General features: G+C 39.2%; 1 protein-coding gene across 4 annotated transcripts; it reads right to left on the reverse strand.

Annotated features, from left to right (window-relative positions):
- Positions 1-511: 511 nt before the first annotated feature.
- Positions 512-21,130, reverse strand: CNKSR2 (connector enhancer of kinase suppressor of Ras 2; the record flags this gene model as incomplete). 4 transcript variants are annotated; one of them, XM_012938040.3, is made up of 14 exons in its annotated part: positions 21,022-21,130; positions 20,594-20,987; positions 20,424-20,559; positions 20,275-20,391; positions 18,483-18,542; positions 14,997-15,065; positions 13,004-13,677; positions 10,988-11,139; positions 6,837-6,931; positions 4,339-4,405; positions 3,375-3,520; positions 3,242-3,318; positions 1,414-1,759; positions 658-1,275 (listed from the first exon to the last, which is right to left on the reverse strand). In XM_012938040.3, exons 2-14 carry the CDS (start codon positions 20,731-20,733, stop codon positions 658-660), a joined length of 2,697 nt encoding a protein of 898 aa, XP_012793494.3. In that variant the 5' UTR covers positions 20,734-20,987; positions 21,022-21,130. The 4 variants fall into 4 exon arrangements, with proteins under 4 accessions (XP_051071188.1, XP_051071189.1, XP_012793494.3 ...); XM_051211151.1 differs by lacking the exon at positions 658-1,275 and having other exon boundaries at positions 1,405-1,759; positions 3,242-3,520; positions 20,024-20,391; XM_051211152.1 differs by having other exon boundaries at positions 512-1,275; positions 20,024-21,130.
- Positions 21,131-22,901: the final 1,771 nt, after the last annotated feature.

The raw sequence follows: 22,901 nt of genomic DNA on the forward strand, positions 1-22,901 counted from the left end.
TTGAAGTTGTGAATCTTCGTCGACTGAGATGGATGAACCAAATGTTAAGTATACCTGAACACATTACCACAGCGTTCAATGCTGACAACTGTCGGGGATCGTTGGAAGAAAACCAGGGGAGTCCAAGCCAAAACGTGGCATCAGTGCTTGAAGTCACTAACTTCTAATCTTAGCCATGTTGATAGATGAAGACTACTTGATTAGGGTCCGCGCGACTATCTTAACCAATGTTTGGAGACTGTGGGTGACATGGCTCAGAAATGATCACAGTGGCGTAGGTGTATACACTTTCTTCCTTCCCTTAAACTATGAGATTAAAATTATTTCATATCTTTCTGTACTATATCCTTACATAAAATCTTTTCTTTATATATTACACCAGTGTTCGTCTTGCTGTGCTAATGAGGTGTGGCAACTTGTACCGATGCATATATATGCCTGGTCCTACGTTGTAACTGACTTATTGCATCCAATTCTATTAAAAGGACTTTCTCGGATTAAAAACAATGGGGATAACTACATAACATGAGATATTTCACAAAAGATAAAGTCAGAATGAAAATCAAGTAATCTCAAAAAATAAGTGACAAAATTAATTAAATTCAACAGCGAATGGTCAAAGATGATTATGGTAACTTAAAAATGAGCTTTTCAGTGTCAGTTATTAAAACGCCTACTGCTGCATTCGGGGACTGATTCGTTGTTTCTTACGCCAACAATCTTTTCGACACCTGAAAGTTTATCAGAACAATGGAGATTTTTCGTAATGATATGCGCAGCTCTTAATGGACGTGATAAAGGCATTGAAGCATGTACATCGGACACATGTAGTTCACTTTTACATGAAATCAGCTTTTTATATTCTTGTAAACATTCATTTCCTTCTGTACTGTTTAAAATAACATATCTTCGTTCATGTGATGGGGATGCAGATCCTGGTCGGTTTCGAAGATTTAGTTGTGCGCCTCCCTCAGAGATACAGTTTTCATCCACATCACATTCGGCTTCAACATCCTCGTCTATTTCATCTTCACTCTCACTATAGCATCTGAATGCTACTGAAGGGATTTCAAGTGGTTGACGATGCCTAATTCTAGTGTGAGCAGGAGATGATGAATGTCCAGCTGAGGGTGATAGAGCACTATTCCGAGGAAAAATTATAGAGCGGACAGCACGGGGTTCAGATGGTAAAGAATTCGAACGCAAATCAAACGTAGAAAATGATGGTGATGAAACTGAATGTAGTGCTGCATGCCTTGGAGGGGTTGACACAGGCTGAAAAATAGGAAAATCGTGATACTAAACTAGACACTAAACAACCAAAGATTAATTGGTTCAGGATGAATTAAATTTCGGCACTGAAACAGACATAGGACTTATAAACAACTGTGTGGTTAACAGGATATGACTGACCTGGGAAGTCACCACTGTTAAGGAGTTTTCTGCGAAATCTGTAGTTTTGGAAGTTGATAAGGTCTGAGATCGAAGTCCAGATGTGTTGTCGCCTTGGAACTTTTTAGTGGGTGAATCTGATAAGACGGTGCATGAATGTAGATGCGGAATTTCAGCCTTTACTTCGTTATTTTTCGAGTCACATAAAACCACATAACCAGGATTGAAACCTCCAATACGAGAATTTGGTATGGTAGATGACAAACCGATTGAAGCTAGGCCTAACTTATTCATCCATTTTGATCGGTCGATTTCAGAATCAGAAGCGAACACAAAGCGAACCCAATCATTGAAAATTGAGAATGCACTAACATGAATGAAATATGAAAAACCACATGACATTACTGAGAGCTATTCAAATGAACTAGCCCAAGTTATTCGTTTGAAACAGCTGTTATTTCCGCAAATCTAGGTTAACAGAGCTATGAAATTAGAACACCAGTGTTCTTGAGTGCTGTTAGAGGTATGATGGCAGTCATCACTTCCCGGTTGCTCACACCGTGGAATGGTTCTTCTGGAGGTACCTGAAAAGTAAATCAGGTTAGGGTGATCTTAGTGACCTGAAGGCGTGACCATGGTGCTTGAGGTCGGTCACACCTTTGTGTTAGCTCCGTAATTGTTGGGACCTTACTGCTGGAGACGGTATCCCTGGGACAAGGCGAGGTGTGCATTTATTAGGGTCGACCTTTTCTAACCCCACCCCTCCTTGTGGGAAGGCAGCATCGCTGCCATGCTGGTTATCTGAGGGAAGCACCTTACTGCCGTCACACCTCTGTACAGTCAGCAGTACGACTTCACCCTCGGACCTTGGGTTTGCTGCTTTTAGTCTTACTGTTCTACAACCGACCTTGAGGAACGACTGTTCCAGCTGGTATAGCTCTATTGGTTTATCACGATAGGCAAGCCCGACCACCACGTCAAGGTAGCAGCAATGGTCAGGATCGGAACACCATGATAGTACTAGTTAGGTAAATCATATAACTACGGTTTGTATGTTAATAATAATAGCAATTAGTAAGTAGATAGTTATGGTTAAATCAGTGTTTAAATAAAAAGGAAACTCCGATACATGTATATCAATTTCTAACCTTCAAACTATTATGTAGTATTGTCGTGTGCACTACCTATTTAGACGGACATAAGCATTATGTAGCAGGAATTGGAAGTAGAATGTTACTAGGATGAAGATGTAAGGGACAACTGAAAAAAGATGTGCAAGTGATGTACTCAATGTATGATTTTCGTGTTTTACAAAGCTACTGTCTGATTTCGCATAAAACAAAAAATTAGTTTACCGTACCTGAATTTTCGCTTACTGGAGTATATCTGTAATCCAGAATGCATTGATCATACATACAAGCCAACCGACATATAGAGAAATGTCTCGATTGCACACCATGACTGTGAAATGAACTTTAAAAGGGCAATATTACGTTGCACTGATGATTTTGAATCATCAATCTACAGCTTCGAAAAAGTGGAACGGGGATTTTTAAGGGTTGTTGCATCGTGTAACGAATGTTTTACTTAAATGTCTCTTCAACTTATAATTACTATGGTAAACCATAATATTCTTCGTACGTAAATTAACTATGAACGGCTTTTTAAGCTGGAAGCTCAGCAGGCCCATGGATTTGTTAGAAACTAGCAAGGACGATATACTGTAGCAATCGACTAGCGAATCTTAAGGCGAGAATACCGTGTACTAGTCTTCTACAAATTTTGTAGTTGATGGGGTCTATATTGAGCACATCCTATAATTCTAACAGGTGCAATTGAAACGACTTACAATTTTCCCGATTTCGCTGAGACTGCAGGAGTGATTGTGAAACCATGCAACAGAATTAAACCTTCAGCTGAATCATCCTAAAATAAGGGAAACAAATATTTTCCTATTTTTAAAAAACAAGTTAGAACATTACTTCAGGATTTCTGTAATAATAGAACGTTGAGTTTTTGTAAACACACCATCGCTTCACATATTTACTGGTAAGTGGGTTGGTTTTCTTCAACCAAAGCCAACCTTGACAATCTCCCTGTCCAAGATCCTTGCAGGATATACGACGAGCTATATGTAAAACATGAAATTAAAAATCCATAGAAAGCAGTGAAAACAATGGACATAAAAAAGTCAATGTACTGCTTTTGCGTAGAAAGACCCAAAAGTGTTATGCATGTTTACCATGCAGTTGGATTACCTTTCCACTTAAAATTTGTAAAAAATAATTTCTCTTTATCCACCAACGACTTCGGTTAAGTATAGGACAAATATTACCTTAAATGCACCACGGAACAACTTGTCAATGGTAAGGTTTCAATAAATAAGCTCAATTAAATTAGTGGAGTTTCATTGAAATCATGAACCGACCAATGATGGTCTAACATTGATCCGTCCACGATTTCAATGAAACTCAGCTATCTGTACATCACCATGCCGTAAATAAGTAGAATTCGAAAATTTCGATCTCCTGGGTACTGATACAAGGCAATGAGCTTGTAGTTAAATACCACAACCCTCTTTTCAATCTACGACCAGGTTCAATAGAGTAAATAAACCGACTAATCCATATAAAATTTTTAAAGAATAGTACGGTACTTCTGATATTAGACAAGACAGAACATATTTAATGTTTTTAAAAATTGCTTGAATCAAAGTGAGTGGCTCGCATTCATCGTTTTTTAAGTAACTTTGTTGATAACCGGCTATTTTAATTAGCAAGCTACCCGCTGAAAAACGATTATGACAATTATAACTTTAAAAAGAAACAATGTTAAAATGTCCGTGTAAGCAGTTTACGTATTAGTTTACTACACATGCTGGGATTTATTAATTTCGAAGCAGAACAGGATTGGGATATTAGCAAAAGAAGGATAAGTAGAACTTACTTGGTTTTCTTGATCCAAATCCATGTTTTAAAAAAAGCATGAAATCATCAAGACTAGAACGATGAAGCTGTAAAAATAAAACACGCACAATATGATGTTGAGTGGGATACTTGAGGGTATATAATGATATAGTAATGTTATGATTTGAATTATTTTTCCGGTTAGTGTTTTTTAGCGAGTTAGTTTTCTACGGGATGGGGTCGCTAACCACATGCTCAACCCTCCTCCTTTACCCGGACTTGGGAGCGGCAGTAACTCTAGAAGAGCTACAGGCTCTCAACAACAGGTTCCAAGCCTTACAGGATCTACTGAAAGAAGGAGAAACTACTATGGAGGACAACTGGAAAGGTATCAAAGAAGCACTAACTTCAACGTGTCAAGAGGTTCTGGGCCTAAAGAAGCATCATCATAAAGAATGGATCTCTATACAAACATTGGACAGGATCAAAGAAAGAAAGAACAAGAAGACAGCAATTAACAACAGCCGAACACGAACAGAGAAAGTTCAAGCACAAGCTGAGTACATAGAAGCAAACAAGCAAGTGAAGAATAGCATTAGAGCCGACAAGAAGAAATACGTGGAAAAACTAGCAACGACGGCGGAAAAAGCTGCAAGAGAAGGAAATATGAAACAGCTTTACGATACGACGAAGAAACTAGAAGGAAAATATAGTAAACCAGAGAGACCGGTCAAAGACAAAGAAGGCAGGCCAATCACTGAAATTCAACAACAGCGGAACAGATGGGTAGAGTACTTCGAGGAACCCAACTTCGAGATCAACAAGCTGGATTCCGTAAGGATCGGTTGTGTACAGACCAAATCACGACACTAGGGATCATCGTCGAACAACCAGTTGAGTGGAACTCGTCACTGTACATCAACTTCATTGATTATGAAAAAGCATTTGACAGCGTAGATAGGAGGACGTTATGGAAACTTCTTCGACACTACGGAGTTCCTGAGAAGATTGTCAACATTATCCGGACTACAGTGCAAGGTCGTGCATGGAGGACAGCTGATAGACGCATTTCAAGTAAGGACCTGAGTCAGACAAGACTGTCTATTCTCTCCCTTCCTCTTTCTTCTGGTGGTCGACTGGATTATGAAGACCTCGACATCTGAGGGAAAACACGGAATACAATGGACAGCTCAGAACCAATTAGACGATTTAGACTTCGCAGATGACCTAGCCCTCCTATCTCATACACATGAACAAATGCAGATAAAGACAGCTAGAGTAGCAGCAGTCTCTGCATCAGTAGGCCTCAGCATACACAAGGGAAAAACCAAGGTCCTCAAATTCAAAGCGGAGAACAGCAATCCAATCACTCTTGATGGCGAAACTCTGGAAGATGTAGAATCCTTCACATACCTGGGAAGCATCATCGATGAACAAGGAAGTTCAGATGCAGACGTAACGGCGAGGATTGGTAAAGCAAGGGCCGCATTCCCACAATTGAAGAACATATGGAACTCAAAACAACTTTCAACCAATATCAAAGTCACAATCTTCAATACGAATGTCAAGGCAGTTCTATTGTATGGAGCTGAAACTTGGAGAACTACAACAATCATCATCAAGAAGGTACAAGTATTTATAAATAGTTGTCTACGCAAGATATTAAACATCCATTGGCCGGATACTATCAGTAACAGCCTCCTGTGGGAGAGAACAAACCAGCTTCCAGCTGAAGAGGAAATTAGGAAAAGACGATGGAAATGGATAGGACATACACTACGCAAATCATCAAACTGTATCACGAGGCAAGCCCTAGCTTAGAATCCTGAAGGGAAGGGGAAAAGAGGAAGGTCAAAGAGCACACTGTGCCGAGAATTGGAAGCAGACATAAATATGATGAATAGCAATTGGAAAAGACTGCCCAGGACAGAGTTGGATGGAGAATGCTGGTGAGCGGCCGACGCTCCTTTGTGAGGTGTAACAGAAGTATGTAAGTAAGTAATGTTACGATTGTATCTTGAAACACTGACCAATACCACGTGCTAAAGTCACTAAACAGAATTTTATGCGTCTACTACATCTATAACTTAGCTTCTCTGACTTGGCCAATTACACGCCCTACCATCACCTGACTTTGACCTGAAACAACTGAGTTCTCATTGGCCCGCAGTTCGCAGACTTCTCTTTACATCTGGCCTTGAGCTTGAAGAATTTAGCAATCAGCTTCTACTGTATTTATATTTCAAACAGATGTAGCTTTTATTACAGCCCTACCAGGTCGCAGTCACATCACAAAATAAAAAATAACAACTATACAGGAACGAGCCATGAATAGCAATGAAAAAGCAAGTTGTAATTAACAGACCGGCAGGAAATTAGAGATAGTAGGTCGTATAACAGTAATTAATGAGTTAACTGAAAGTCTATAATAAATGGAACAATCCCATATTGCTTTTAGTCTAATATCTTATATCTCTAATCTATTTTTGTACAGTACGTATAGTGAGTCTTGTCAAGGAATTCACTTGTAAAACTTACGTTTCTATAGCGTTTATCCAGAGCATGAAACTTAGGAGATGAACTACTACAGTGACGAAGCGACGAAGGACTCGGTTTTTTCTGAAATAACGTATCTGGGAAGATTTTAAAAAATATGTATAAAAGAAACATTATCACTATTAATTTGAGTTTGAATTTTAGAAAATTATGGACAAGACGTTTTTCTGAATTGACAGTATAGAGGTGAATACCAAGCTCCCAGTTGAAAAGCAATTTATTATTTTTGATTACACTGTAAAAGCCTACAAACTCAATACATCCACAATCTGATCAAAAAGTGTCCTGCTTTTCATAAGTCAATCGATCGAATGTTTCGAACAATCTGCAAAGCATGATGGAAGCCAATCGCTTGGACGCAAACGGCAGTAAACGTATTCCCCGATAGTTGTTGCATAGATGACATAGGACATTTCTAAAGATGGAGGCGATGGTCACTTCATTTTAGCATGTTAGAACACTCTCTAGTTGTCAGACCTTTCGAAACAACCCAATCAATTTTCCTACCAGTGGTTCGCCCCGTAATCTGAAGAGTTAATCAAAAGTAGCCAAATGAGACCACTTATTGACAATTAGACAAGTCCTAACGGATAAATGCACACCTTTGGCTGAGATGGATTGATTTGTTAAGGCGTAGAGATGTAATATATACGAATGAGTATTTATACGTGTCATTTGGTAACCCAATAGACTTTCTCTCCCACTTTTGTTTCCTCGCTTAAGTGTTCAGTTGAGGGTTTAGCGCGTAGCACGTTGTGTATCAGCATCAAATCTCGGACCACCTACGTCATGAAAATGAGTCGTCTGGGATTAGTAACTTGTGGTCTATGGTGCTTCAAGAGTTGTAGTTTCTTGAGCATTTTCTTCTAGTTGTATCGGTCGTAACCCGCCATGGAGTACAAGATAGTGGGATTGACAATGATGGGGCAACAGACTAGCTTGACTGTTTCTCGGAAAACTGCCCACTGTGCAAGTCGTCGTCGGATGTTGTTAACTGGCATTTCATTAACTCACACTAGACTTCTTGCTGCCAGTGGTTCGAATGAGTTGAAATAGCTCTCTACATTTGCTAGAAGCTGCTGTTTTCAAATCTGGCACATTTTGACCACCAACTTTCTCGTTCTTCATGAAAATGTTTTAATAAATTCCCCAAACGGATCGATGTCAGCAAATTAGTTGCAGCTTCTGTTGCAACTAAATATCGAACCGAGCTAGGTTCAAGGCTACCTACCAGCCCATCAAAAAGTATAGAAGAGCACCGGCTGCATCTGAATGACACCGTAAAAATGGCGAATAAAGTCGCTTGCGGCTTCGCGAAATGTTCCGCTTTTAAGCATCGGGTTTCTACAGGCTTCCTACAACTCATTGAAGTACGTCGGTCTACTCTGGGTGACCGCGAGTTTGACCATAAACGGAAATTCTTCGTGTTGGTTCTGTAACAACTTTCGGGGGATAAGTCTACTTACGATTGCGTCCAAACTATTGGCTTCCGTTATGCTTCATAGATTGTTCAGGACTCGCGAGGAGCAGGCTGATTTCCGTTCTCGTCGAGGATGTATTGATCACATCTTCACCCTCCGCCAAAACGTTAGAACACCGTCACACGTATTAGAGGCCAATAATCGTAGTGTTTCTTGACATCAGGGCTGCCTTCGATTCGTGGACAGGACTGTTCTCTAGGACTGTCTATTGAAGAAGGGTGTGCCTGAGAAGTTTACCAACATCTTAAAAGCCCTATATACAAACACCTCAGGCAGAGTGAGGGCATAGAACCACCTCTCTCCACCGTTCCATTCAAGCCCTGGGACTAAGCAGGGTAGCCCAATTTCACGATTCCTCTTCAACTTTATCATCGATGACGTTCTGGAAACAGCTCTGATGGATGTTGGTGTGGATTTGTTGGTTGGAGAAAGATTTTTCGACCTTGAGTATGTGGATGATATTGTCTTACTGTGCGATAATGCCCAAGTCATGCAATCCGCACTTAATCAGTTGGCAATTAGTATCCGTAGGTATGGTATGTGCTTTGCACCTCCGAAGTACAAAGTACTTCTACAAAACTGGCATTCATCCTGGGTAGTGAGCAGACAGAAGTAGTGAAGTTCGTGTATCTGGGTAGCTGAGTAAGTGTTGGTGGTGGTGTGAGTGATGAGACCAATTCACATACAGTGAAAGCCAAAGCGGTTTATGCCAATCTGGGCCATATTTGGCGCCTTCGTGATGTTAGTCTGGCTGTAAAAGGTGAGAGCAGTTTTCCTCTATACTTATGAAACCCGGCCTCTCCGAGTTGAGGGTGTTAGACGACTCTGTGCTTGATCATCGTTGTCTCCGAAGAATTGCTGACATTTAGTGGGAACACCATATTAGTAATGAAGAGTTTCGGCATCGAGTGTTTGGAGTTCACCCATATACTCCAGCAGGAGAAGCAGTCTTTTATTAAGCCTCTTGAATAATGGCTGGTGAAGGCATGCTCTATTTGCGTCCACCGTTCTGATGTTAGAGATCACCAGTTTAGATAGTCTTTCCTCCGACTTAAAGTTTATACTTGCTAAGAATAATCGGTTGTTTGGTCGGCATTACAGCAGACAGTAACCATTTGCTGTTTGTTGGCCTGGGTCTCCACCTAAGTGTTTTGAATTTCGACTTGGCCCACCAACTTAGGAGTTAAAGCCACCTGCTATGAATATTAGGCCTTAGCACCTGGCCTAATGAAGGAGGTTGTAAAGTTTCCTGCGAAACTCAAAACGTTAGTAGACGCCGTCCCATGGTAACCAGTGATTAAAAATAGGTTTATACACTATCCGACTCCTCAGGATCCAAGAGCTTATGTACACCTTTGGTTTGGAATCGAGGTTTTCCAACTCCTCTGAGTGGATTCTCTGTATCCACCGGCTTAATATAAGATCTAGATGTTTGCTTTTCGTTCTCTTATTTCCGTAAAAAAAACAACCTCACAGAATGAAGAGAATGAGAAGAACTTTCTTGATAGTGACTATAAACACATGAGCATATGAAGGTGCTTTGAATGGACTCTCCTAACTCTCGGCCGTACCAACGAATCCGCAGCTGATTGGTAATGTCCTTAACTGCTGCACTGTATGATGAAGCTTCAAATATCTGAGAAACGAGTATATAAGCTCCTTAAGTATCGGGCTGGACAAAACTTTCACGTAGGATTTTCTGATTGCCTCCAGTTATGCAATACAAAATAACAAAATTGAAGGTATGAAACAAACTAGAAGATAAAAGCAAAGTAATGAACGAGGGGGAGAAAAGATATGGAATAACAAGGTTATTATGATTTTAAATAAGAGAAATAGTTGCCAGATCTGCAAGACTGGACCGATTTTCTAGTCATACTAATCAGTCTCCATCGCAGGCATATACATCAGATTTACAAAACTGACTATCACTCACTGATTTTGTAGATTTCTAGCACATTATGTTTTGACCAAACTTAGCATTTTTCGTAGTTACTATTTCTCAACCCAATGATGATAAATCAGCATGCGCATCATGTACTCCAGTAACTGAAATTTTACTTACTTTGCACAAAGTTTAGTGGTAGACATTGTCATATTTTCACTCGAATGGTTCAAAAGAATTAATATCTATTTACCCTATCTACTAAGACTATATTTTTGAATAACTTTGGACTAGAACAAATTACTCAGGAAGAGATTATCAACTATTGTTCGTTCTTGGAGCTTTACTTAGGCATACAAATTAAAAAGAATAAGTCTAGTATGTTTTGAATGTCTAATTAGTAAGGAAAAACCAAGCTTACAAGATTACTAGTAGAGATATTCATTCAAGTGAAATCTTGACTTTGTTGCAAGTAAAATGCTCAATTTAGAAAGTAAAATATATATGTGTCGCATTGGATCTACAGTCGTTTAGTAATAATGGTATAGAGATCTTTTAAACTACTGAAACAACAAGACTTTTGACACTAAGCAGTGAGTAAAATACTGAAAACGAATAATTTAAAATTTTATAGCTCACGACAATGAATGTGGAAATCTGATAAAACAGATATTACGATTAAAACACGTACTCGTGTCACTTTTAGCAAAATTAAAAATATTTATTCCAATACAAAACACTATGACATCACCACACTACTCACTAACCTTCCCCATCGCCACTAGATATACTATTCATCAGTTTTGGGTCACCAGAAGCTGTGCGTCGATGTGTTAGGGAAAAACGAGGGAAAACAGATTTGTTTGAAGAACAAGAAGTTGAGCGAATATGATGAGAAGTATTGACAGACTTGTATTTTCTACGGATAACGCAAGGAAAAATATGATTTAGTCCGTTATTATGAAAATAATAGTACTAAAAAGTTAGTTCAGAGTATCTCAGATGATTAGAATAATCTAAGACTAAATGAAGTACAAAAGTTGTCTGAAAATAAATCTTTTTACATCCATACTACAACAGTACATAATTCTCACTACTAGTTATATTCCTTAGGAGGTTATTATCATGTTCTTCATATCATCAAAAAATACCAACCGAGTTAAATAAATTACAAAACATAGTTTCAAACAATAGGGTAATAAACTACAATCTTTTTACCTTATGAGCTCCCCAAAAATAATTAATGTTTCTGAGTTTCAGAACGAACGGCACTTGATGTCAAAAACCAGATTATACTTGGGAGAAATTTCAAATTAACGTTGTATGGAACTTATTAATAAATCTGTTTTTCCCTAACCCTTATTTCACTGGATTATACTCTTTAAATAACATCTTCAAACCCTAATCTTTCCGATTACTGCTTATACTCTAACCGCCTTTACCACTGCGGGATTTAAATCGACAACTGCATCTCTGTGCTAATGTGGTGTGGCAACTCGAGCTGATGTGCGTACGTACGAAGTTCTACGTTGTTACTGACTGACTGAATGCTTTGTTCTAGTTGTACCTAAACACTTTCATCATCTAAACAACCAAAAGTTCAATAAAAAATGAACTGAAAATGAAATCATACGAAAGGTTATCTACACAAGATATGTAGTCATCATGAAAGTGAGTCTGATAAATCGTAGTTAATCGTTAATGCTGCATCCAGAGGTGCATTGACTAGAAATGTGAATCTGCTCGTAACAGAGTCACAAGAATGTAGAACTTAATGAAAATTCTGTGATCGAACGCATTTGCAAAGCGTTCAACTACGAAAGCAACAAAAAGTATATCTTAGGAAAGTAGGCATACTATAGAAACATGCTAAAAAGAGAAACGAAAAATTCCACGTTAAATCCCGATATATGAACCTCTTTTTTAAAGTAAGTGAATTCGCACATGAGGTAAATGACGATTGACAATGAATCAAACGGATGTATGGCAATTCGAAAACAAGAGAGTATTACTTTCAGTAGTTATACTCTTACTGATCTAGGGTTGCGGTATAAGTTAAAAATACATTATTCATAGTGTGACATCTATTAATCATCTAGCTTATAATGAGAAAACGAGTAACTAGGGTCGCTATCACGAGCAAAATTTGGGTATTACTAAATAAGAAATATCTGTATCGACTTTTCATTTAATCTACTCAATGGTACAGTAGTTTGTAGAATACTACTACTCTTTTAAGACACCTTATAAATTAGTAAATGTCTGCAAAGAATGTGAGAGATGGAAGCCGGATTGGTCATACCTACTTTTGAGCTCTTGAAGTAATATTAATAAATTGCAAATAAGTTCAATTGTTATGTGTTTGGAAACGGCCAGTAGATGCTATGTTCTAAATTTTATCGATGCAATTGGGTCAGTAAGATGGAAAAGAGGTAGTACTGGTTACTCTTTGGTGACCGGTGTGTGCTTCATAGAATTATACAAGCTTTATTGAGATATGAATAACCTATTAGTAAATTTTCCGAGTAGTTAATATCTGAATTTCTGAAAGAACATGCTTCTCAGTTGAGGATACCTTTGCTGGTGATTGTTAAATATAGAACCCAATCCCACGACTTTCTTCCAGTTGTCTATAGCAATTCAACATCAAGTTCACCGTGATTCCGGTTCACATACCTTACATACTACTACTGACTTGATCAACAGGATTTGGTTGGGAATAACCAAAAATATTGAGATTAATTACTCAATTTTCTCTATGCGTCTTCTCAATAGTCACTTACTTGGAGTATGTTGTATCAGATGTGACCACACTAGTATCGTTTATTACGTTGTCAAACGTTGTAGTACCAGGATGCGCAGGTGGAAGGTGGGGTGGAAAAGATAGCGAAGAATGAGAACACACCGAGTCCATTGATCGTAAAGTCATTAATGGAGTATTTGGTGTACTAGCAATAAGCCTCGAGTTATTGTAAATTATGGATTCATTGCTGGAATTCGGTCTAAAAGATATATGAGCACGATTTTCTAGATTGCAAGGATCATCATTTATTTTTATTGATGTACCCTGATGCACAGATAAAGAAGACGTCGGAGAAGAGGAAAGCAACCCAGACACACTAACTATGGATTGAGATTCAGGTGGAGATGTTGATGTAGGTGAGGAGACAGATGTTTGATCGGAGGTGGTTTCTTGAGTAACAGACAAAGGTTCTGTAGAAAGTGGGCCTGTAAGAGGCAGACGACGTTTTGGATTTCTGGTAAATATATACGCACCTCGCGTCTGGGATAGGCTCCCAGCAGGTGGTATCTGGTTGACTATTAAGCGATGACGCCGCCCAGCTCCTGGAAAGCCAATAAAATCGTTGGAATGAGAGGGTCGCTTTCGCAATCGCAAACTGATGTGCTGTGAAGAATGCCGCATTAAATCAGCGACGCGATAGTGAAGCCAACCAATCTGATAAAAAACAGAGATAAACAGTAAACGTTCGATTATTATAAAAGTCCTATGAAAGTTTAAGGGCGGACTTTTAGTTTAAGCTGAAGTCACAAGAAAACGGAAATTAAGTCACATGAAATATCAGTCAATCAATCACCAACAACGTAGAACTTCGTACGTTCGTACATCAGTTGCCATATACCGCATTAGCGCAGAGATACAATTGTCGATTCAAATCCCATAGTGGTAGAGGTAGTAAAAGTATAAACAGTAATAGGAAACATTAGGGTTTGAAGATGTTATTCAAGGAATATAATCCAGTGAAATAAATTTGGAAAGAGAAAAAATAAGGGACATGAAGAATTCAGAAGATTAGAATTTGAGAGAACACAAAGAGTGGACGCACCTGCGCCATCGCAAACGATTTTGAGCCATATCATTTAAGGTCTCTAACCATCGGTTGCTATCATCTCGCGGTCCCCAACCAGGTAGTCTACACCTACCAACATGGCTCAGTCCACTTGTCAATGACTTCATGGATTTTTGCCATGTTGTGATCTGGCCGCCCCTAGCTTTCTTCCAACCTACTCCTACACCATAAAACATCACTTGTCGAGGCAGTCGGTGGTTGGACATATGTAACACGTCTCAGACATCTCAACTGATGAATTTTCACTACTTCATCAATCGATTTGCCATCCTTACCTAGTACCTGTTTCCTAACAACTGCATTACTTACTCGGTGGTCCCAGGATATACTAGCAATGTTTCGAAGAGTCCTATGATTGAATACTAGTAACCTATGAATATCCTCTACTCTTACCGGCCATGTTTCACAGCCAAAAAGTAGAATGGAACGAACTGCTGAGCAGTAAACCTGTCCTTTGGTTGGTAGACGGACATCTCGCCTACACCACAAGTGACGCAATTTGGTAAAAGCTAGTCGAGCCTTCTGTATCCATGCTGAGATTCCGTCATACACCAGACCACAAAGGCTGATGAGACTCCCAAGATAAGTGAAGTGGTCAACACGCTCGACTACTTCACTCCCTATTATTAGTTCAAGTGCCGATGCAACCCAATCCTGAAGCAAAATTTTGCATTTTGAGGGGGACAACAGCAACTCGAACATGCTTGCATTGTTGCTTGAGGTGGTCAACACGAAATGTCGATAAGGAAGTGAGATGTTGGCAACTGAGTAGTAATCTTCTTAAATAGTTTCTGAATGTTTGTAACTCAGTGTATTATAGTGAGTAATATGCTGCACATAGTAACTGCGGATACAGACAATTTTTAATATAGCATACCGTAAAGGGACATATATATTACATACTTACAACTATTTGTTCATTTACTTCGATTACTTCATCTCCTTTGGTAACTTTTCCGGTACTAAATGCTGGGGACTGAAACAAGAAAAATAAAAAGTAGCATTCATAAATGGCCTCCAGAAGTCTAAACATAATTTAAAACGTGTAGTAAATAAATAAAAATGCTATTTCGATCAACTGCAGCACAAATATTTCCTTAACGTAGTATCTTCTATTCCTAAAAGCTCTGTCAATGCATTCTTACATACTCCTGTCACACTTCGTGGAAAAACATAGGTCGCTAACCAGAATTCCCCATCCAACTCTGTCCTGGGCAATCCTTTCACGTTGTTTCCAGTTGCCATTCATCTTATTCATGTCTGCTTCCAATTCTCAGTGCAATGTGTTTTTAGGCCATCCTTTTTTACGTTACCCTTCAGGATTCCATGTTAGGGCTTGGCTCGGTGATGCAGTTTGATGTTTTCCGTAATGTATGTCCTATTCACTTCCAACGTATTTTCCTAATTCCGTCTTCAATTGGAAGCTGGTTTGTTCTCTCCCACAGCAGGTCGTTACTGATGATATCCGGCCAACGGACATTGAGTATCTTGCGTAGACAATTGTTTAGAAATACTTGTACCTTTCTGATGATAGTTGTAGTAGTTCTTCGTACAATAGAACTATCTTGACGTTCGTATTGAAAATCCTGACTTTGATATTGGTCGACAGTTGTTTTGAGTTTCATATGTTCTTCAACTGTAAGAATGCTTCCCTTGCTTTGCTAATCCTCGCCTTTATGTCTACATCAGATCCTCCTTGTTAATTGATTATGCTGATGTTAGTGGGTCATAGATTGGATTAAAGCATGTTTCGTGCACGATTGTGTTGGTTCACACTGATTGTTTATTTCTTATTCAGTCAGCGCTAGTCGATACTTGAAGACTCTAGAATCTTTTCACGTAAAAACTACAAATATATAATAACGTTTTTCTTATTGGGCTTCTTACTTCCACCTACCCTTGTTATTTGAAATATAACTTCTTTCCTGTTCGATCGTGTTCTGATTTGGGGACTTCTCAAGTGAATTGGTACCCAAGAATATTGAGCAATGGGAATAGCTGGGTTGTAATAGGAGAAATTGTGACAGCCGACAAGGTACGTGAGTTTCCACCTCTGTCAGAGTGTGATGCCTTTGTAGTTTTCACATTTGCTCATATCTTATTTCGTTGGCATCTTGATAAGGTTTTCTTCTTTCCAGTCTGTCGGCACTTGTTCTTCCTCCCAAATCTTTCTGAATAGAACATGGAGCATGTTTGCAGTTACTTGTATGTCTGACTTCATTGCTTCGATTGTTATACTGTCAGGTCCTGATGCTTACCCACTCCTGATTTCTTTGATCGTTGGTGGAGTGGCAGTTATGAGTGTCTGTGTGTACTACTTCAATTTCCGGTGGGTTCAGTGGGGCTGGTCTATTCAAGAGTTCTTCAAAGTGTGATACACACCTGTCCCTCTGTTCTTGGATCTTAGTGATTGGCTTGCCTCCTTTGTCTTTGACTAATCTCTCTTGTTTATTATATTTCCCTGCTAGTTTCTTCGTTGTGTCATATAGCTGCCTTATATTCCCTTCTCTTGCAGCTTTTTCCGTTGTCTTTGCTAGCTCTTGCACGTATTTCTGCTTGTCAGCTCTAATGTTTTTCTACACATGCTTGTTTGCTTCTGTGTATTCAGCTTGTGCTTGGACTTTCTCTGCTCTTATTCGGGTGTTGTTAATTGCTGTCTTTTTGCTCTTCCTTTCTAGAATCTTGACCAGGGTTGCGATAGAGATCCATTCCTTATGATGATGCTTCTTGTAACCCAGATCCTCCTGACATGTTGAAGTTAGTGCGTCTTCAATCGCCTTCCAAATGTCCTCCATAGTATTTTTTTTGCTTTGGGTAGATCTTGTAAGTCTTGGAACCTATTGTTGAGAGAAACCTTAAATTCGTTGGGTTTGTCAGTATCTCAAAGGAAGGATGTATTGAACCTTTGTAATGCTGTTTCTCCAGTTGTCTAGTGCTTCTTTAACTTAAGTTTCATCTTGGCTACAACCAAGTGGTGATCTGAAGCTATGTCAGCTCCTCTGTTTGTCCGCACGTCTTCCATTGATCTACTGAGTTTTTTAGTGATGCAAAAATGGTTGATGTGATTCTCTGTATTGTGGTCCGGTGAGACCCATGTAGGTTTGTGTATGTATTTGTGTGGGAATATTGCGCCATCTTTAACCATTTTGTTGAATGCGCATAAATTCGCAAGTCTGTCACCATTCTCGTTTCTTTTTTCCAGTCACCTCATTTCGTCCCATGATATATTGATACCCGGTGTTGTCCATTCCGAATTTTGAGTTTAGGTCTCCCATCGGGATAGTCAGGTACTTTCCCGGGCACTACTCTAAGATCGACTGAAGCCTGGCATAAGACTGATTTTTATAATCTTCATTACAATCATTCGTGGGTGCATAGCGCTGGACAACTTTTATTGTGATTTCCTCTTTTTTGTTTCCAAGGTTGCTTTGATGATTTTGAATCCATTAGGTTTACATCTTATAAGTGCTCTTCGTGCTTCTCAAGACAGCATCAGTGCAACTCAGTGTGCGAAGCATTTCCTGCTTCATGACCAGCGTGCAACAGCATCTCACATGAACCTATCCTTTTCAGTCCAGGTTTGTTCCAGTGGGTTTCATTGATTCTGAGTATCGTCAAGTTGTATCTCCCCATTTTCGTAGCTATTTGACTGGTCTTCCCGGTCTCCCACATTGTCCGAGCATTCCACGTACTTATTAATTGTTGCGCTGGTTGTTAGAATGGGCGTCGGCCTCATAACTTCCGAAAAATATCGGCTTTTACCATTAGGCGTCATAATTCCTTCGGGAAGATTCTTCAGCTCGGAGGGCAAAGTTTAAATGGTTTAAGTTGTTCATTTTGGTTAGTGTTTTTGGGCAAGGTTGATTTCTACAAGATGAGATTGCTGACCCCATTCCCAACCCTCCTCCTTTACCCGGACTCGGGACCGGAAGTAACCCTAGAAGAGCTACAGGCGTTGTCAATTCATTCAATCCGTTAAAAATACTGTAGATGTAGTAGTTCATCCCTAAATTTTTATTGTGATCTTCAAAACACAAAGACCTGTGACGTTAAGCAATAAGTAACTAAAATGAAAAAGCAAGATCAGACATGAGACCAGTGATTATGTAGATTTCGGGGGTTTAACTTCGTTTTTCCAAAAAATTTTTTATTGTTTAATAATACGATCGCCGATGGTTTCGGTTCGAAGTCAAACTTGAAGTCAGAATATGTGACTAACTGGTTAGAAGACGAGTTTTTTTAACTACTAAGAGGCCACTTACTTATTTGTAAAGGTTTGAAATTACGCTAAATCTTAATCCAAACAAAATAAGTGAAAAATAGAGCCCATTATCGACACTACAAAGTAAAGCAAAATAAATCATAATGATAGACTACATGTTAGTCTACATACTTCATCCTGAACAGAAACAATTACGTGAATATTGTTTATCGTGGACCGAAAATTAAACCCCTAAAAAAGAATATGAAAAGATATTTTAAGGAGAACTTTTAATCCTGTAGTAATCATGCACTAAACCTTTACACCACTTTACAGATAAGTCATTAGCAATCACATGGAAATAATAGCAGAATGTAAAAAATAGTTGTTATTAGCGAAAGATTTATTAAAACAAATACTGTGACCACAATGGTCGATACTTAACAATTTCAAGCAATCTCTCGGAAAGCTTACTGATTGTCCTTGCCATTTTAAACCCGATGCAGTACTTAGAAGAATATGGATAAAAAGTTTCCATACTAGTGCAAGCAATGGATCTATGACGAAGTCAATCTAAGAACAGTAGAATATTGATTGGTTGCGTCAAATAATGGGTTTTCTCTCCAAACATCCATAAGTATCAAAATCGGAATCAAACTTGATAAACGCTTACTAACTCACCAATAATCTATTTAAAATAATCTCAAGCTTGAAAGGCAAGCAGAATGACTTATTTGATTTGTTTATATACATTGAGATTGATTGTTTCATTACAGGCTTTCATTCCACTTCTCAACAATTGTTTCGGAGTAACGAAATTTCATCGGTTGAGATGTCTGAGACGTGTTACATATGTCCAACCACCGACTGCCTCGACAAGTGATGTTTTATGGTGTAGGAGTAGGTTGGAAGAAAGCTAGGGGCGGCCAGATCACAACATGGCAAAAATCCATGAAGTCATTGACAAGTGGACTGAGCCATGTTGGTAGGTGTAGACTACCTGGTTGGGGACCGCGAGATGATAGCAACCGATGGTTAGAGACCTTAAATGATATGGCTCAAAATCGTTTGCGATGGCGCAGGTGCGTCCACTCTTTGTGTTCTCTCAAATTCTAATCTTCTGAATTCTTCATGTCCCTTATTTTTTCTCTTTCCAAATTTATTTCACTGGATTATATTCCTTGAATAACATCTTCAAACCCTAATGTTTCCTATTACTGTTTATACTTTTACTACCTCTACCACTATGGGATTTGAATCGACAATTGTATCTCTGCGCTAATGCGGTATATGGCAACTGATGTACGAACGTACGAAGTTCTACGTTGTGACTGACTGAATTATTCCGGACCACGAAAGTATGTTCTATATGATTCTAAAATACGACTTAAGTACCTCCACTTTTTAAGATGTTTTACTAACAACAAACTAATTATTGTACAAATAGTAGATCTGCATGTTATAAACTCGGATGTATAGCAGCTACGACGGTCTACAATACCCTACTGAAAAAAACTAGTTATCTTTTTTATTTTTATAAACCTAATGCATGACAAGTCCCAGAGTTCATATGGCACAAAAACGTATAGTCAGGACCTAGAAGTACTGAACGACCCTTGATGAAATTCATCGTATCATGAGGGCATACTAACAAATGTCCTGATTCCAGAAAATCTGGGGAGTAGTGTTTATAAAGGGTGGCCTTATAAATCAAGTATAAACTAGCTACTCACCTAACGGACTGTGAGAGAAATTTCCAGCATGAGACGGACTTCAATCTCCGTAAGAACATCAGTAGCATATCAGTTAAGTATAGTTGAAACTTAACTCAGGTAAACCAGTACTCAAGTATATAAGAGGAAAACAATACAACTGATATCCAGAGATGCACAAACAAACGTTATTACACGCTGACCTAAGCAAAATAATGTAGCATATTGCAATCAGGATATAAAGTATTAAGGAATTTCAAAAGGAAGCTTACAAAATCAGCGGAGTCAAGTTTTCTTATTTGTACCATTTCGATGCCACATGGAGTTAGCAAGATGGAATCACTGCAGTTTTGCAGAACATCTTCGACACGGATCCTCATTGGTTCAATCTTAAATTATGATAATGAGTTTTCCGACATACATAATCGATTATCTCCTTAAAATGTTCATTGCATTGAGTACTTATAGCCTGCTGAGATAACCTATTGGTAATTATAGCATTCTCAACAAGAAATTGTCGGAATACAACCATTTCGGGAAGAAGAGAAAAAGGGGGTCTAGCTGAAAATATTTACTGTGTTACATACTAACCGCTCTAGCCAGGACGCAGCATTACCGATCGAGGACATTAGGTTCAGTATACAACTGAGAATGTAAGAAACAGCTCCCTGAATATCTGAAAGTATCCCCGGATAAGGACTATCAGCATCTTGTCTCTTAGTTATAGCCATGAGAGAATTTATTGCAGTAACAATGCATGTACACGAACGTGATACGCGCAATAAAACTGACTGAAGTGTTTCGTTATCAAAAGATGAAAATTGGTATTGTAGTTGCTTTACTTTCTCCAATATGATCATCTGATGGCCAATCTTGTGAACTCCATACTTGTCCAAAACATCAGCAGTCAGGGAGCTAAGCCACTTTCCACTTATATTCTTCGCACTGAATGCAGACAGATACGGCTCGACAGCATCGTCCAACCCTTAAACAAGTTTATTCAAAGTTTGTTTAAGTACCGGAAAGCCAAGATATGACCTGAGCGGTTGTCCAACTAAGATACGATTGTGGTTTCTCGAATTTGTCCATTAGACCGCATATGGTTGACTTTTCGAATTGTTCCAAAATACAATGTTCAATATCGTTGTGACCCAACGGTTCAAATGGTTGTGGACGGGATAAAAGAATATTTCGATTACCGAACTTCCGTGTCTAGTAGCGGAGGATCACCAATAATTCTAAGCAGGAACCTCAGTTTATTAACGATAGTAGAATGGTTCAAATGGTTCAAATGGTTGTGGACGGAATAGAAGAAGCTTTCGCTTAACAGGCTTCCGTGTCTAGTAGCAGGGGATCACCAAATCCTCCAGGCAGGAACCTAGGTATGTTAACAATAAAAGAGGAAAAGAAATTGGTAAATCATAGTGCGATGCTGTCCTTGGTCCTTAAGAATAGGTCAAGTTGCCTCTTGAAGGACTCCTGAGAAGTCGCTTGGACTAGCTCGGCCGGCAGCGAATTCCAGCTTTTGACAACTCTTAAGGAGTAGAAGTTGTGTCTACATTCCGTCTTGCTATGTTGTGTTTCCAGTTTCTTGGTGTTACCCCTTAGATTATTATTCGAACTAAGCTTAAGTAGGTGTTTAAGAGGATGTCCAGAAGTGTTAAGAATACTATAAGCCATTAGTAAATCACCTCTAAGACGCCTATATTCTAGTGGGTAAAGGTCTAGTGAACGGAGGCGTTCTTCGTAAGGCTTAGATTTGAGTCCTCGAACTGATTTCGTGGCTCGCCGTTGGATACGCTCCAAAGTGACCTTGTCCTTATGGAGTGAGGGGGGGAGTACTATGTTTCCGTACTCTAAATGGGGACGGATGAAACTATTGAAGATTGTATGGAAAGTTCTTCCGTCAAACTGTCCAAAAATGCGCTTCAACGTTACCAGTGCAAGGTTTGCTCGGAAGGCATTTTTGTCACAGTTAGCGTAAGACTTTAAGTCATGGGGCACCAGGACTCCTAAATCTTTTTCGACTTGGGATACTACTAGAGAGGAGTTTCCTAAGTTGTAACTGTAGTTTGCGACATGTCGCAGATGGACTACTTTACACTTTGAAGTGTTAAAGGTAAGTCCGTTGTCGTTTGCCCAAAAAGAAATTGGTAATTCATGGTAAGAGATTACCCTTAGTCCCGGAGAATATATCAAGTTGCCTCTTGAAGGACTCCTGGAAAGTCACCTGGACTAGCTCAGCCGGCAGCGAATTCCAGCATCTGACAACTCTAAAGGAGTAGAAGTTATGTCAACAGTCCGTTCTTCTGTGTTGTGTCTCTAGTTTCTGGGTGTTACCATTGAGGTTTGTGTTGGAGCTAAGTGTTAAGAATGCTGTAAGTCACCACAATTTCACCTCTAAGACACCTATACTCTGATTGGTAAAGGTTCAGCAATTTGAGGCGCTCTTCATAGGGATTAAATTTTAGTCCTCAAATTGATTTCGTGGTTCACAATTGGATACGTTCCAATGTGTTCTTATCCTTTTGGATTGAGGGCAGAAACAATATACTGCCACGCTTTAAATGGGGTCGAAAAGACTGCTGAAGATTATGTGGAAAGTTCCTCCATCAAACTGGCCAAAAATGCGCTTCAATGTTACGAGTGCAAGGTTTGCTCGAAAGGCATTTTTGTCACAGTTAGCGTGAGACTTCAGATCACAAGGTACCAACACTCCTAAATCTTTTTCAACCTGGGATACTTCTAGAAGGGAGTCGCCTAAGTTGTAGCTGTAGTCTGCAACATGTCACCGATGAACTACTTTGCACTTCGGAGTGTCAAACGTATGTCCGTTGTTGTCCGCACAACTTTGAGGGCGAGTCAGATCCTCCTGAAGTGCCAATTTCTCCTTGTGGTT

The sequence above is a fragment of the Schistosoma haematobium genome, chromosome ZW (genome assembly GCF_000699445.3).
Source record: "Schistosoma haematobium chromosome ZW, whole genome shotgun sequence".
In the NCBI taxonomy this organism is placed as follows: domain Eukaryota; kingdom Metazoa; phylum Platyhelminthes; class Trematoda; order Strigeidida; family Schistosomatidae; genus Schistosoma; species Schistosoma haematobium.